General features: G+C 38.7%; 2 protein-coding genes across 2 annotated transcripts; one reads left to right on the top strand and one right to left on the bottom strand.

The window, feature by feature from the left end:
* The first annotated feature begins 658 nt into the window (after window positions 1–658).
* On the top strand, window positions 659–3,992 carry LOC116267333 (probable GTP-binding protein OBGM, mitochondrial). Its single transcript, XM_031649019.2, has 5 exons — window positions 659–1,006; window positions 1,207–1,315; window positions 1,710–1,792; window positions 1,985–2,047; window positions 2,214–3,992. Exons 1-5 carry the CDS (start codon window positions 890–892, stop codon window positions 3,399–3,401), a joined length of 1,560 nt encoding a protein of 519 aa, XP_031504879.1. The 5' UTR covers window positions 659–889; the 3' UTR covers window positions 3,402–3,992.
* A 1,566-nt stretch (window positions 3,993–5,558) lies between these two features.
* Window positions 5,559–6,838, bottom strand: LOC116266938 (mitochondrial import inner membrane translocase subunit TIM23-2-like). The gene has a single exon (XM_031648447.2). The coding sequence runs from the start codon at window positions 6,437–6,439 to the stop codon at window positions 5,891–5,893; it is 549 nt and encodes a 182-aa protein (XP_031504307.1). The 5' UTR covers window positions 6,440–6,838; the 3' UTR covers window positions 5,559–5,890.
* Window positions 6,839–14,828: the final 7,990 nt, after the last annotated feature.

Raw genomic sequence — 14,828 nt, 5'->3', positions numbered from 1 at the left:
AAAATACTTACCTATTATGTAGAAAAGAGAAAACACAAAACAAGTTATCAGGAAAGACATAAATATAAAGTGCAGTTGTTCATCCTTCATATGAATTTGTGAAGTTAGTTGCCAATTGGTTATAAGTAAAGGAATAATATGCAAAAAATCTAAAAAAACGTCAAGAAAATAAATCTCAAAATACATCCATATCATCTTAAAGGGATATAAAAGAAAAAAGTATATTTATGCTAAGGGTTCATTTGATTACCAAATGACATAATTTGGTTCTAGATTAGAGATGTATAATTTGTGATCAAACTATCCCAATGTAAAAGAGGAAAACGATGACTTCATTTGTAGATGTTACTTTTAATCCAAGTTCTTTAATTTGACGTTCAATTTAAATTATTAGAACTTAACGATGTTGAGCATGACTCGTTAAATGTGCTGGAAACAAAATTCCAATATTTGAAAATGACCTTTTTTTTATAAAACAAGGAATAAGAAAAATACGATTTTTCCTTCCATCTCTTATAAACTTTCTTGGTTTATCTCAGTAGAACAACGTAGGGCCATAGGGGAATACTTTGATTATAGATTTTTCTCATATTATTTAGTATGAGTAAAAATTAAGATATATGATTGTCGTTTGACCTCTTTGCCTTCTCTTGCAGCTTCCATTTTTCTCCCCCGTGCTTTGCCGTCATTCTTTCGCCGTTTCCACTTCCTGCAGTCCTTCCCATGAAGGGTCTTCACCTTTTTCATCGACAAGTCGCGTCTTCTCCTACAGCTTCTTCCACCCGCAGCTTCCCTCGTTGTCACCCATTTTGCCGTTAAAAGAACGCGATTTTTCTGAAACCTTCAACCACTTCCCTGTTTGCGCCGCCCCTTTAAGAAGAAGCCGAAGATGGTCTTCTTCCGTAGTCTCCTGCCCCGTCTCCAAACACTGAGACATCCGCCGTTTCGTGCCTCTCCGCGCTATTCAGATTTCACCAGGATGAAAGGGAAGGTCGCTCCGTTGCAAGTGAGTTTGTAGCTTCTGATTTTAGGATGCTGTATCTGTGACACGTTTGTATAATGTCCAATATATTTCTAGTTTTTTTCGATATTTGAACGCTTCCAAAGACACCCAGTAAGTTTTTGTTGGCTTGGAGTACGGAGAGAAGTGGTACTTTCTTTTTCTTTTCTTATGCATTCGTTTGATATTGGTAATTGCGTTTACAGGAGAGGAAAATGGTCGACAGGATCAAGCTATGGGTGAAAGGAGGAGAGGGAGGCAATGGGTGTGTAAGCTTTCGACGGAGCAGACATGACCGCCGAGGACGAGCTGATGGTAATAATAAATCACTGGGGATTATTTGTTTCGTTCGTTTTCCTGGAAATGCATTTCATGTGGCAAATCCAGCAATTCATGTCGGAGAGAACTGGCTCTTCTCAACTTTGTCACTTCTTCTGCTTAGAAACGCGGTTTCGAAAGATGTCGTTACTTGATTTATTGGGAAAAATTTGTTGCATCTGTTTCGCCAAAATCTGAGATGGATAGACATGTTTTTCCAATTCAAACGAATGTTAACTACAAGTTCTGCTGTCGAAGTCGTAGAACCATAGAATGTTCTGGAATTCTTTTGGTGCCGAATGATAATAGTTTTAGTCCCAGATCCTGTTGATATGTTTCTTACGTTGTTGTCTAGTGACATTTCTGTAATGATCTTATCTTTGATATATAGGAGGGAATGGTGGCAAAGGTGGAAATGTTATTCTCGAGTGCTCTGCATCAGTATGGGATTTAAGTAACTTACAGCATCACTTGGTATGCAGTTGAAAAGTTATTTATTTCTGTTCTTTGTTTTCAATTTTGTAGTCTTCAACTGTGCTGAATTGTCTCTCTTAAGAACGTTTACTTGCTCAGCTTCTAAGAGGTGCCTTTCAAAACTAAGTTGGTACATATTTTTTGGGTGGATCGCTCTCTACTTCATCTTCTTAATCACATCGTGGATTACAGAATGCAAAAAGAGGGGGCAACGGATTGTCCAAGAACAAAATTGGTAGCCGAGGAACAGACAAGGTTATAATTTGTAAGCATTTGCTTGTAACCATGCATCATTTGTTTCATCAGTTGACATCAACTTTGTGGCTGTCTCAATATTGACTGTCAGTAAGAAGAAATTTTAGTTGAATGGACATGTGGCGCTTTTAAAGCTTTCAATTAGCAAAGAATATTACTCTTGCAGGTGGCGCAAGTACCAGTTGGCACTGTGATCCATTTAGTTAGAGGCCAGTGCCCTTTAATCGTAGAAACAATTCCAGATAGAGATCTGCAACCATGGGAAATTCCTGATGATGCTGAAGTTGATAACTGCTCATCTGATAAGAAATCTGGCACTACTATTGAACGTATTACAAGGCATGAAAGGACTACTAGGTCGCCACCCAGATATGATGCCAAAGAAAATTCTTCAAAAGTAAATGACAAACTCCTTCTCCGTGCTGATGAAGAAGTTGAAGCTCAAGCCAAAGAATGTTCTTCATATTCAGATCAATCTGATACTGAAGCTGAAAGCATGATGTCTCAATATGAATTATCTGAAGAAGAAACTGAAGAAGAAACTGAAGAAGAAACTATGTGCCATTCAGCTGCTGAACTAATAAGACCTGGACAGAGACTCATCGTTGCCCAGGGTGGGGAGGGGGGATTAGGTAATGCTTCTTTAGGAAAGGTTGTTAAGAACCATAAACATGATAAGAAGGATGACGATGAAAGGGATTTTAATGTTTTGGACGATGAAACCACACATACTGCAGGCAAGCCAGGTTCAGAAGCCATTCTCATCTTGGAGCTCAAGAGTATTGCTGATATCGGTCTGGTTGGCATGCCTAATGCTGGAAAAAGCACCCTCCTTGGAGCAATTTCTAGGGCAAAACCTGAAATAGGACATTATGCCTTCACGACACTGAGGCCCAATATGGGGAATCTGAACTATGATGATTTTTTTTCTGCTACGGTGGCCGACATTCCTGGACTTATAAAAGGTGCACATGAAAACCGAGGATTGGGGCATGCCTTTCTCCGACACATAGAACGCACAAAGATTCTTGCGTATGTAGTAGATTTATCGGCTTCATTGGATGGAAGAAAAGGGATTCCACCGTGGGAACAGCTAAGAGACCTGGTTATGGAGCTCGAATGTCACCAGCCTGGGTTGTCTAATCGGCCATCTCTTGTAGTTGCTAACAAAATTGATGAGGCAGGTGCAATTGAGGTCTATGGAGAACTGAAAAAAAGAGTGCAGGGCGTCCCCACCTACCCTGTCTGTGCAGTCTTAGAGGAGGGTCTTCCAGAACTAAAAGTTGGTCTCAGACTTCTCCTAGATGGTGTTCAGACCAGCAGAGTTAAACTGGACAGCATTGTGGTCGATTAAGGTCTGTCATTCTTTAACTGAGGTCCGCCATTGCGTGCACGAAGAGCAATGGGTTCATGTAAGAAAGGAAATGGCGTCCATAATGTTGCCTTTGGCGGCACGAAGATTTATTGGCATGTACAGCTTCTATTTTGAACTATACATGCAATAGCGCGGAAGATGTCAGTCCAGATAAGTAAAGTCTATGCAGAACAATTTCCTTTTTCCAGATTACAAGTTTTACTTCGCTGATTGTCTCGTACAATTGGTTTTGGAGTCTTGGTACATGGTGGTCGGCGCTTTCATTCTTCACTCCAGGATACAATCTTAACTCAGAACATTCTGCAGCACTTTCTTAGTCTTTGTACCAAAACTGTCAAAATCACTTGGTGGATGGCTAATTAAGAATTGATGATTTATATCAGATATGTACAAATTGATCACTGCTATACTTTGGTTTCATGGTGGAGCGATTCAGATTTATTCTACAGTCTCGGACTATGTCAACAGTGAATGTGTCCGTCATGTGTAATTTGCCCCCAAAGTGTGTGGAACCCTGAAAGCACTGTTCCTGGCAAGCGGATCAAACTATCATGCCCCTTACTTTCTCAAGCTCTAAGTAAGATTCTTCACTCTGTTTTGCAAAATGGTAAACTAATAGCTAGTGAATCATGGCAGGTCTAAGCCCCGATTCTCTACTTTTTTCATGGCACCCTAGGTTATTATGATCAGGTCCCCTCTTGTTCGAGTGGCCGAACAACACAGACCAAGGCTGCCATAGAGTGGGACGGCTTGCACATTTAAGCATTGATTCTTCTCTTTGTAGCAAAGTAAAGTATATGTTGTTAAACCACGACTTAAGTAGTCTTGGTTCAATTAATTTCAGTTTTATGCGTGCAACTCGATTTGTTTTATCATTGAGATCTTCATATGGTAACTCACTAGCTATCTGATTATTCTTGCATTTGGACTGTCAGAAACGCCTTTTATCAGCAGGAACATGAGAAAGTGATTCAGTACACGTTCCACGTGAGGCCTAAGAAACATTTGCTACCGATTACGGAGTGACCATTAGACGACGGTGATTCAGAAGCCATGAAATTCTTCCAAGATATATGGATCTCCAAGACGTTGCTCTTGGAGGATGTGTCCTTTAGACATATACCTGTACGACCTATTTGTCATTAGATCTTTTAGTGAAGAACCAGGAGGACCATTTAGCTTTCTTGATCGATGCTGCAGCTTTTCCCAAACTTTGTTATGTCGACGGACATGGCCAAGTAACCTTTCCCTATCCAAGTGGACGGAGCTCTTGTTGGCAATGTTTGAGGAATTTTCATGCGTTAACAAGAAACAAGCCTTCGACATCGTTACCATGAATATCATGTGCTCGACTTCGTTGCTATGACGAGTGAAGCTTCCGAACATAAGGAGGAATAAACCAATTGACCACTTATATAGGAAACAGAAACTCCATGCTCAAGCTAAGCTCTGGTCAGCGTGATACTTCCTTGAAGAAATAGACTTGTATAATTACATCAGTAAGACAGACATCTGTTTCATCAAAATCTCGAAAACATGTGATTTCAAGGGACTTGAGCGCTTCATGACATCATGAAGAGATCAAGCCCAAAAAGCTTGTCATAAGGCTCTAAAACAAAACTGATCACAAACGGTTGATAATTGGCCAAAGCCAAGCCTTCATCCACACAAATGGCATATTTAACACAATACTATACGAAGGCACAGATTCTAGTTGACCTGACAGAAATGACAGAAGATTGGAGCTGCTAATAACACGGATGCAAAGGACACGAGCCATGGTGAGACCTACAGATTAACATACTCGGAAATAGCAAGTAACCGATCACCAACCAAGCCAAACTATGTTCAAATCGTCTTAAAATTTTCTTCCTGCCGAAGAATAGCCCGAGAACTCATGCCCGGTAAATCGTTGGGACCTGAGACTTCAGTTTTACAATTTTGAAATGTAATCCGTTCCGATCCTTAAAACACTCCATGGTTCGACAAAATGAATTCAAACAAATCAACTAGCAACTGGGCTTGCGGCATTGATCGCTAATATAACTAGGCAAGCAATGGATCACAACTTGAAATGTGCATAATCGCTAAACTGTGCAATAATCACCAACAAGACGGCAATTGTGCAAGCCGTGATGATAAAGAAACAAGATCATCTTTTCCTGGCAAGGCATGAAACTGTCTGCAATTTTTTTACAAATAAGCAACACAAATATGGAATAGCCAAGATAGGAGTTGATCATTGAGATCGAAAACAAAATTTCCCAGGATATTAGCATGTGCCAACAGCAAATTCTTCCACTCTAACAAAAATCACGTCGACAGATTAATCAATTACATCATTTAATCATCTAAACTAAGGAACAGAACTCCGCTATACGTCATCACGTCCCTTTGCCACGAAAACAGGGAAAAAAACTCCAAAACCACAGCGATCGCAAAAAAGAAAAAAGAGAAAGTGAGAAACTCTAGATGGGCACATATCTTTTTGCTGCTTGTTTAGCAGCGACAGCTGCTCCGGCGGCCAAACCACCGATGGCGCCGGCGACGGCGGCGGATCGAGGGCCTGACGCTGCCTTAAAGAGAGCTCCCGTGCCAAGCCCAGCGAAGACACTATTCAGGATATCGTCCTTGTCCCTGGCCGCAATCATCGCGCTCTCCATTCCCGCAAAGAGCAAACCCACGATGCCCAGCCGGTTTCCAAACTTCCGACCAGTCTGCCCGGAGGCGTTCAGTACGCGATTGACACGCAGCTTGAGGGTGTCCCCCTCCTCCGCAGCTCTCAGTCCATCGAAAAGCCCCTTAGCGGCGCCACCAGCCGCCCCGCCGAGGTAACCGCAGCCGGTATAGTACTGGAGGTTCTCTCCCCACGATCGCCGCTGCGCAGCCGCCTCCTCCTGAAATAAAAATTCTGGCGACGTGGGCAGCCGGTAAAGGTTGTGCACGGGGATCTGGAGATCCTGGTAGGGGTTGTAGAGTCTGGTATTCTCGTCGAGCCGATCAGATGGGCGCTCCATCAAAGGGCTGTTCTAGGGTTTCGATCAAACTTCGAGATTTCAGAAACTTCGGTAGGCCGGGGGAGGAGAAACCCTTGGTTTTTTTCCTCCGCCGGGGGTACGGCTTTTCTCTTTAACTCCCGAGAGAGAGAGAGAGAGAGAGAGAGAGAGGATGTCGGACAGTAGGAGCCGGTTTAATAGTAAAATGGTTGAAGGGGAGCAATTTCCGGGTGCTGGCGATCCTGGATTCAACCAAAAATAGGTTTGCAAGGGAGAGAGATCCCAGTGGGATTTTGGTTTTAATGTGATCTCCCCCCTTGCTAGGGTTTTACTCTCTCTCTCTCTCTCTCTCTTCTGAGTTTGATCGGCGTGCCACAGAGCGTCCAAAACTCTCTAGGGTTTTTGGCTCAAAGTGTAAGCGACGAGGAAAGGTAAATGAGTCGGCATATGAGGTAAGCCCACATAAATGGAATCTGACTTCTTCTATTCGGGTGGTTGAAGGAGTAGTTAGTAAATACAGTTTGGTGCGTGAGCAAATCTCAAATGAGCATATAGGAACTCGCTGTAAGGGAAGGAATTCTTGTGGCAGTCTCCAATGAAACCTGCAATCGTGGTCAACAAGTCTGAAATCACTCATAGGTGCGAGAGTTTGGAATGATGCTCAATTTGCATGATTCCCAAATAGAGAATTGTTTGAAAGTAATCTTAATTAATTAAGTTTTGACAAGCTTGTTTTGGTTTCATTTGCTATCATTTGACTGAGCAACCTCTTGAAAAAATGATCAACAATGGCCCAATGATTGCCTCAAGGGCATAGCACACTTGGGTGGTAACCCGGCGGGTTTGAGGTTTTAATCTCATGGTATTGTCACAACCAGGTGTATTATTCCTCTAAGTTGCAAACATTAGTGAACTCAATACTCGAATTGAATGGTATATTATAGGTTCGTCCAAACCTTAAAGCAAATCGAAACCTTGGAGACATAAATGTATAAAGGTATGGCCTTAGGGTTTTTATATCTCATAAGTAAACATTAAACAAACTGCCAAATGATTGAACTATTTACAAATCACCACTCAAAGTTTGAAACAATCACAAAAAAAACGGCTTAATTAAGAAAGTAATTCTAAAATAACCATCTTAAATTTTCCATGAAAGCAGCTTAACTAAGAAAGTAATCCTAACATAACGTCTCAGATTTCATATGGACAACGTTGAGTGAGTAGCAAAAGGAACAAAATTCCCCTTACCAAAATTTTTCTTTCCATTATTCTTTTGGGTTCATCGCTTGTGAGAGATCTCCTTATCATGACATCACTCTGGAGCATCTGATTCTAAGGGATATTGTTCAAAAGAGAATCTTGACCTAGAATGTGTCGGAGAAGTGGACGTGTAAAGAGAAAAAATAAATTTAGAAATGAAAGTTGAGAAGGAGATATGGGAAGACAAGGAAGAGGCTTGTCAAGCAATGATAACGCTAAATTGGGTTTTGAGGAGAAGAGAAAGAAGAAAAAAAAAGTTGGAGAGGAGAACTTTTCTATTTTTGATTTGCTTTTTACAGATCACAAAAGCAATAGCCTTCATATTTTTTATATAGGCTTTACATGAGGATGTTTTCAAGAATCATAAATATAATCATCACCTTCAAGGAATGCTTAAGGATTTGTAATTTCAAATTGCTAAGCATTTTATAAATTTCAATTTTTTTGGGAAGATCAAAATCCCCTCATTCATTCCATCGTCCTTGCCATTTTTCTTTTGGCTTTGGATCTCAAGTTCAAAATCCATTTAAAAAATGCATTTTAACACCTCCCTTTAACTTGTAAGTGTCAATTAAGTCAAATTTGTTTGGTGGTAAAGATTGATTAATATATGCGCACTGGTGACTAACTCTATCACGATTAGTGTAGTTATGTAGAATTTCAATATGCTTCAGATACTGGTTTTTTGGTCCTGGTAATGACAGATTTATTATTACAGTAGATAATGGTTGAACTTTATTGTTTTTGCTAAAGGTCTGAAATAATTTTTCATAACTAAACTGCTTTACATGCTGCAATAATAGTTGTGACGTACTCTGCTTTGATAAATGAGAGGCTCAAGCTCTCGACACTCTTGAACATGTTTTAGCAATTTTAAAATACTAAAATGTGGCTAATATTGAAAGGCAAGTTTGGTGGGACATCTGTGAGAAAACTTAGAAATTAATTATTAATTTTGGCTCTTACCAAGAACCCCCTCAAAATATCTTGAGCTAGCATTTATGGAGATGAAAAGTATGATTAAAGAATTAAATTCAGCTAGGCATCTTGATGAATGAACAATAGGCGCAATAGTGATTAGGTCATTGCCCAATAACTAGGAACATATAAAATTAAATACTGCATGATGTATTGCATGCTTTGAATACTGATAAGAATCATGTTTGTATTTATACTCTTTTGACTTCGGATAATAAATTTTTTTTGGAGACTCATTTGTGAACATTTAATTGGACAACACTATAAAAATAAACGAACTTTTATATTAGAAGTTATACGTGACTTCATGAATGTATCTGATGATAGTTTTTAGTTTATTGCTTCCGCCTATGTACATGGATGTATCCATATGGCACACGCACTCGATGTATTGGGTCTAAGACAAAAAGACCCACAACAAAGGGTCTTCCAGGTTCAATCACAAACAATGACATTCCCATATATGAACTTTACCATACAGAAAAAACTACAAGAAAACCATTTGTTATGGTAACTAGAGCAACTTACCTATTATAACTAATCCATTGAGACATTTGTAATTCAATACATGTAACTTTAAACATGATGCATCTTATTTTATGACATTTATTGATGAGTTCACTCGATTCAATTACATTTTTTTTATCTCTTAAGAATGAAGCATTGGATTGTTATAAATGGTTCATAAATATGGTTGAGAAGCTGCCTAGCCGAAAGACTAATGCTTTCAAGAACAATAAACCACTCCTAGAATGATATAATAAAATGGTATTGCAGAGAGAGAGAGAAAAAAAAAGGAATCTAATGGAGATGGTTAAGTCTGTTAGTGCAAACAAGCATGCCAATCTTTTTTTTTGAAGAGTTTGTTTATTGATCGCCACACACACACACACACACATCTCATATGCACTGCAAATAGGTAGATAAATTGACCTAAATTACTTAAGACCCTAGAGTTTGCAACTTATATTTGTGATCTTTCCCATAAATATGGAAAATTAAAATTAATTGAGACCAAGGGAAAAAATATGTCTTTATCAGATATTATGAATATTCAAAAGTACATATACTCTTGACGGGAATGAGACATAAAAATATACTCAAGAGATGACACATTTTTGGACAATAAGTTTCCTACAGTGGGAGACATTGAGAAGGGTATTCAATTTTATGAATTGGATCGTTCAAAATAGAAAGATGGTAAAATGTTCAAGTGATTGAGATACTTGAGGAAGTGTCCCAACCAGTGCAAGATAGTGCAAGTGATTTTTGCATTAAAATAAGGCAATATTAAATTCATCAATTTGACATAATATGCAAAGGTACCATGACGAAGATTTGATAATAAAGGTGAGACATTTATTCTCTTACCGCAGAAAGATGATATACCTAAGAATATATGACAAACTTCTTTTCACCCAAAAAAATTTGAATGGAAAAAACTACCTTCAGAAATTTTTCTCTTTTCTTGAGAAAAAAGCAGTTGTTGGTGACCAGAAGGTGTTTTGGGTGGGGGAGGGTGAGCCTTTGGCAGCCATTTCTGGCTGGCGGTGATGGGAAAAGGTTCTGGGAGTGTGGTTCAGTGAGGGGATCAATCAGGAATGCATTGCAAGGAAGATGATGGCACTGGTGACCGCTTAAGCCTTCCTCCCAGTCAGGCATGGCTCATTTACATTCAAGGGGATGTGGGCGTCTATTGTTGAAGGATATCTTGGGCAGCTCGAGCATGAATATCCTGAGGTAACAATCAAGGAAGTTAATGGAGAACGAGTATTGTGCATCTCTAAATCAGCACATGAGCATATGAAGAAGCCATTCAACTTCACTGCAGTTGTAACATTGGCATGAGGGTCGGATCAAAGCAGGATTGACTACAACAACACATTCTCAGTACTATAATGCTTATGACAAGATATGCCTTTTTTAAAGTTCACCTTTGTGGGCAAGGGCTTGTTACTCATATGGGCTTCAAAAGAAGCCAATCTGCAACTGATTTCGTCTCCTGGTCATTGGAAAGTTGAAGGGCAGATTGCTCACTGCTAGTTAGTGGTACCTTGGAATGCCACTAAAAGTAGTGGCCAGAAATAAGGTTCATATTTGGGTGCACCTACCGAATCTTTGAGTTGACCTTCGAAAAACCAGAATATTCATTCGATAGTAGAATTTATGAAAGGATCCTTTGTTGATGCCAATTCATACACTAAAGAAGTCACGAGCTTAGGATTCGCTAAAATTTTGATCGCAGACTCGTTAAGCATTCAACCAATGTTTGAAGTTAAACATACTTTTGACGAGGAAAACTTCTTGTCACCAACTATTGAATATGAATCAAAACTGCGGTTCTGCATAAAATGTGGTGCAACCAGCCGCTTCACCTTTGCCTGTGAGGAGCTAAAAAAGCAATTTTTTGAAGTGGAGATAGATGTTATCCATGATGGAAAATAGTGAATATTAGTTTAAACATCAAAACGCAATCCTAGATTGTGCATGAAGAGTATAGTGATATCTGATGAGGAGAAAATATTTAATGTTCCCCAACCAACGAAAGAAGTCAGTCCAACAAAATATAATAAAAGTAAAGAAGTGCTGACAGAAATCAATTGAATTGCTAATTAGAGGGATCATGATAAAAGTGAGGTGATGGAACTCATGGCATATGAAACAAGCTTCAAAGCTGATCTGTTCAATGGTGCTACCATAGATCGAAGTGCTCAAAGCCTAATACTGATTCGTGTGGAGATGATGATGGAAGATAAAGAAAAAGATGGCAGTAGGGAGGAGCTGTACATTATGTGGGGGGAGGGCTCTCTGCAGAGATAGAGCCATGAGGATCTTTGCATGAAATGCCCATGGGCTGGTAGAGAATCTACTTCAACATGGCGACATGTTTCAGCATGCACCGCCCAATCACTAAGCTTTCTAATAAACAGTTGAGGAGTGAGGCTTAAAACTCTTGTGATACACCTCATTTTCTAATATTCAGGTGAATGGTTTGTGGACTAAAATCTGGAGCTATGGAACAAAGAAGATTATTACTCATGATTAGCAAGCAAGCCATTATCGGATCACAATCCAGCTTAAAGATACTGCTTCTCAAAGGGCATTTGTAGTAGTAGTGGTTTATCTACACCCCAAACTAAAGAATTAGAAGAAGCCAATTTACTAACCTTACTAATGAAATAAGGAGATTGCAGTGCTCAGTGTTATACACCGTTATTTCAATTTAGCTTGTGGGTCATGGGAAAAGACTGGGAGACTACTAGCCCTTTGGTCATGCCTTACTTTCACAAAATTTATCTCTTACAATGAATTCATGGAAATCTTTGACCAATTTTGCAAGTATATTTGGTCCAATAACAGGTCATGATCTAAGTCACATGGTTACTTCAGTAAGATCCACGTACCCGTGTCGTTGTACTCGTACCCAAAATGGGTACTTGGACACACTCGGATACCTTTAGATTTAAACTGCTTACATTTGCTTTGATTTTTATTTTTTTCACCATACTTTTCAATCTATTCTTAGAGTTATTGTTCATTAACATACTAATGTTTTTATTTATATCACTTGTTTACTAAAATGTTGCTTTCATTTTGATTGTTTTGTGTTATTTTGCATACATACATACATACATATACCATGTTGTACCCCCGTGCCACATTTTTTAAAGTTGTCATGTCCATACCTGTATCTTTGTACCTGTACCCAAACCATACCCATACCCATACCCATGTGACTTAGGTCATGATATGCTACTGTGATGTACAAATTAAATCATTGATTTGTATTGTTAAAATTGATGGACGATAGAAGTTAGTCCTTGAAGATTTGCATTCTATCTCGATTGACATCAACCACAAATTGATTGTTTTAGAGGCCACTAAGAATCCAATATTTACCTTTCCTAGGAGCAAGTTCAAGGTAGTAGGGATATCTAACAAATAGAGGTTATATGTGAGATGGTGTGCGATGATTAACCTCAATATTGCTAAAAAGAAAGCAGTTAGGTATGGTCTTTGTGAATAGATTAAAAGTGGCCGAAATGATCTGGCAAAGATGATTGAGAGACTAAAGAACCAGATTGGTAAGGTGTAGAGTAGAGAACATGAGGCAGATGTTGGGGCCAGAAATGTGAGGCCAAAGTTAGAAAAGAGCTTCACAATCTACTTAAGTTGGATGAGGACCTAGAGAAACAAAAATTGAGAATAGACTTGCATGGAGACCTTAACATAAGAATTTTTCACACAATGGTAAAAGGTAGGCAAAAAAAAAATAGAATAAGCTCAGTTATGCTTGAGGCTAAGACTACGAGTGAAATAGAAGAGATTTTTGCTACCAAGAACAATTATTTCAACAACCTTCTAGGTAATGATATGACATTATGTAACTTCCCTTCTCTGGTCAGTATAGGCCCTACAGTCAATGAGAAAGCAAATGTTATGCTTATGAAGGGTATACTTGATGATGAGATTCAATGAGATGTACTGCACTCAAATAGAGATGCAACAGCTAGACCAGATGGATTCAACAACCAATTTTACCAAAAGTTTTGGAATATCATTCATGATTATGTTAGTGCTACCATCGAAGATCCTTTTTTTTTTTTTTTTGCATGATGCACATTGTCAATAGTATAAATAAAACACATATTGTTCTAATTCTTAAGGAAATGGGAACATGCACTATGGATTTTGTCTTATATCCCTATGCACTAGCATTGTCAAATTCATGACTTGGATTATTGTTCATTGTATGAGACCTATACTTAGTCGCATACTAACCAAGAACCAAAATGCATTCTTGATGGGCAGGTGCATCCAGAATAGCATTCTTCTGAGTCATGAGATAATTCATATTTTAAGTAAAAAAAAAGCTAAGTTTGTATGTATCAAAATCGACCTTAACAAGACATAGTCACTGCTATCTATGCAAGGTGGCTACAGAAACTGATGTCCATCTTGTCTTTCATCAAAGCAAAGCGAAGAGTTGTACTTGGAGCACTATTCTAAGGAAATTTGGTCAATCCAAGTTTCAGCCAAAATCAACTATGACACCATTGAGTAGTGGTGCAGAAGGCAAATAAAGAACATGATTCTTATAAAATGTTGAAGAAACGCTTGCACATTTTTTTGACATATTTAGAAAATGAGGAACAATATGCAGCATGAAGGCAATGACTGACAAAGCACCAGAGATGGATTTGAAATCTCTACAATGATTACTTTCTATCAAAGAACTGAAAAAGTTACATAACAGGAAAAGTGTTCTATCCAAATTTGGCTTTGCATGGGACTACTATGGGGAACTAGGATATGGGGTATTAATATGGATGGACATCGATATTGTTAATTTGCATAGTGGGAGACTAGTTGGAATTGTAGCTCTCATGAAGAACAATGAAAGTTGTTTCAGATTTGATTTAGCATGACAGGATGACGGCAAATGTCCCTTTGATAAGGACTGGAAACTTAAGAGGTGCATGGAATGCATTTCCCGTAATGCCGGGCAGAGTGGGCATTTTTTTGTCGTTGCCAACAATTTGGATGGATTAACAATTTGACATACGAAATCCAATGGAGGCAGAGCAACTTAGTAGCAAGCAGAAACTCACGTGGGCTGGTGAACATACTCAAAATTGCAAGAGGATGGCCAGCCCCAGAGACCATCCAACTGCTCACTGTTTATTACTATCCTAGTAGCTGTAAACTTTGGAGCCACCTTGAGAATGATTGGCATTCAGTTTGAGAACAGATATACTAGGGGTATGATCAAAACTATGATTGAAATTTTTGTGTTGTATACATTTCTGTTGGTTTTGTTTTAATAAAAGAGGGGATCTAACCCTCAAAAGTAGTTCTCTGGAATGACAAAAGGATATGGATAAAGAGGTGACATTGATGAAACAAATAAGGTCTAGACCTTGTTGATCTTTCAAAAAAAAGAAAAGCTATCAAATGAGTTATAGATATTAAGAAAAATGCAAAAGAATCTACCAAAAGTTTCAAAACTAGATTGGTTGCAAAAAAGATACAAAGAGATAGAAGGCATAGGCTATAAAGAAACTTTTTGTCCAATAGTCAAGATGACCTTTAATCACCCTATACTAGCCATATCTCATATATGAATATGGAATTATATCACATGGATATAAAGATAGCATTTCTCAAC

Source organism: Nymphaea colorata, chromosome 13, assembly GCF_008831285.2.
Source record: "Nymphaea colorata isolate Beijing-Zhang1983 chromosome 13, ASM883128v2, whole genome shotgun sequence".
In the NCBI taxonomy this organism is placed as follows: Eukaryota; Viridiplantae; Streptophyta; class Magnoliopsida; order Nymphaeales; family Nymphaeaceae; genus Nymphaea; species Nymphaea colorata.
This window is presented reverse-complemented; position numbering and strand designations above follow the sequence as displayed.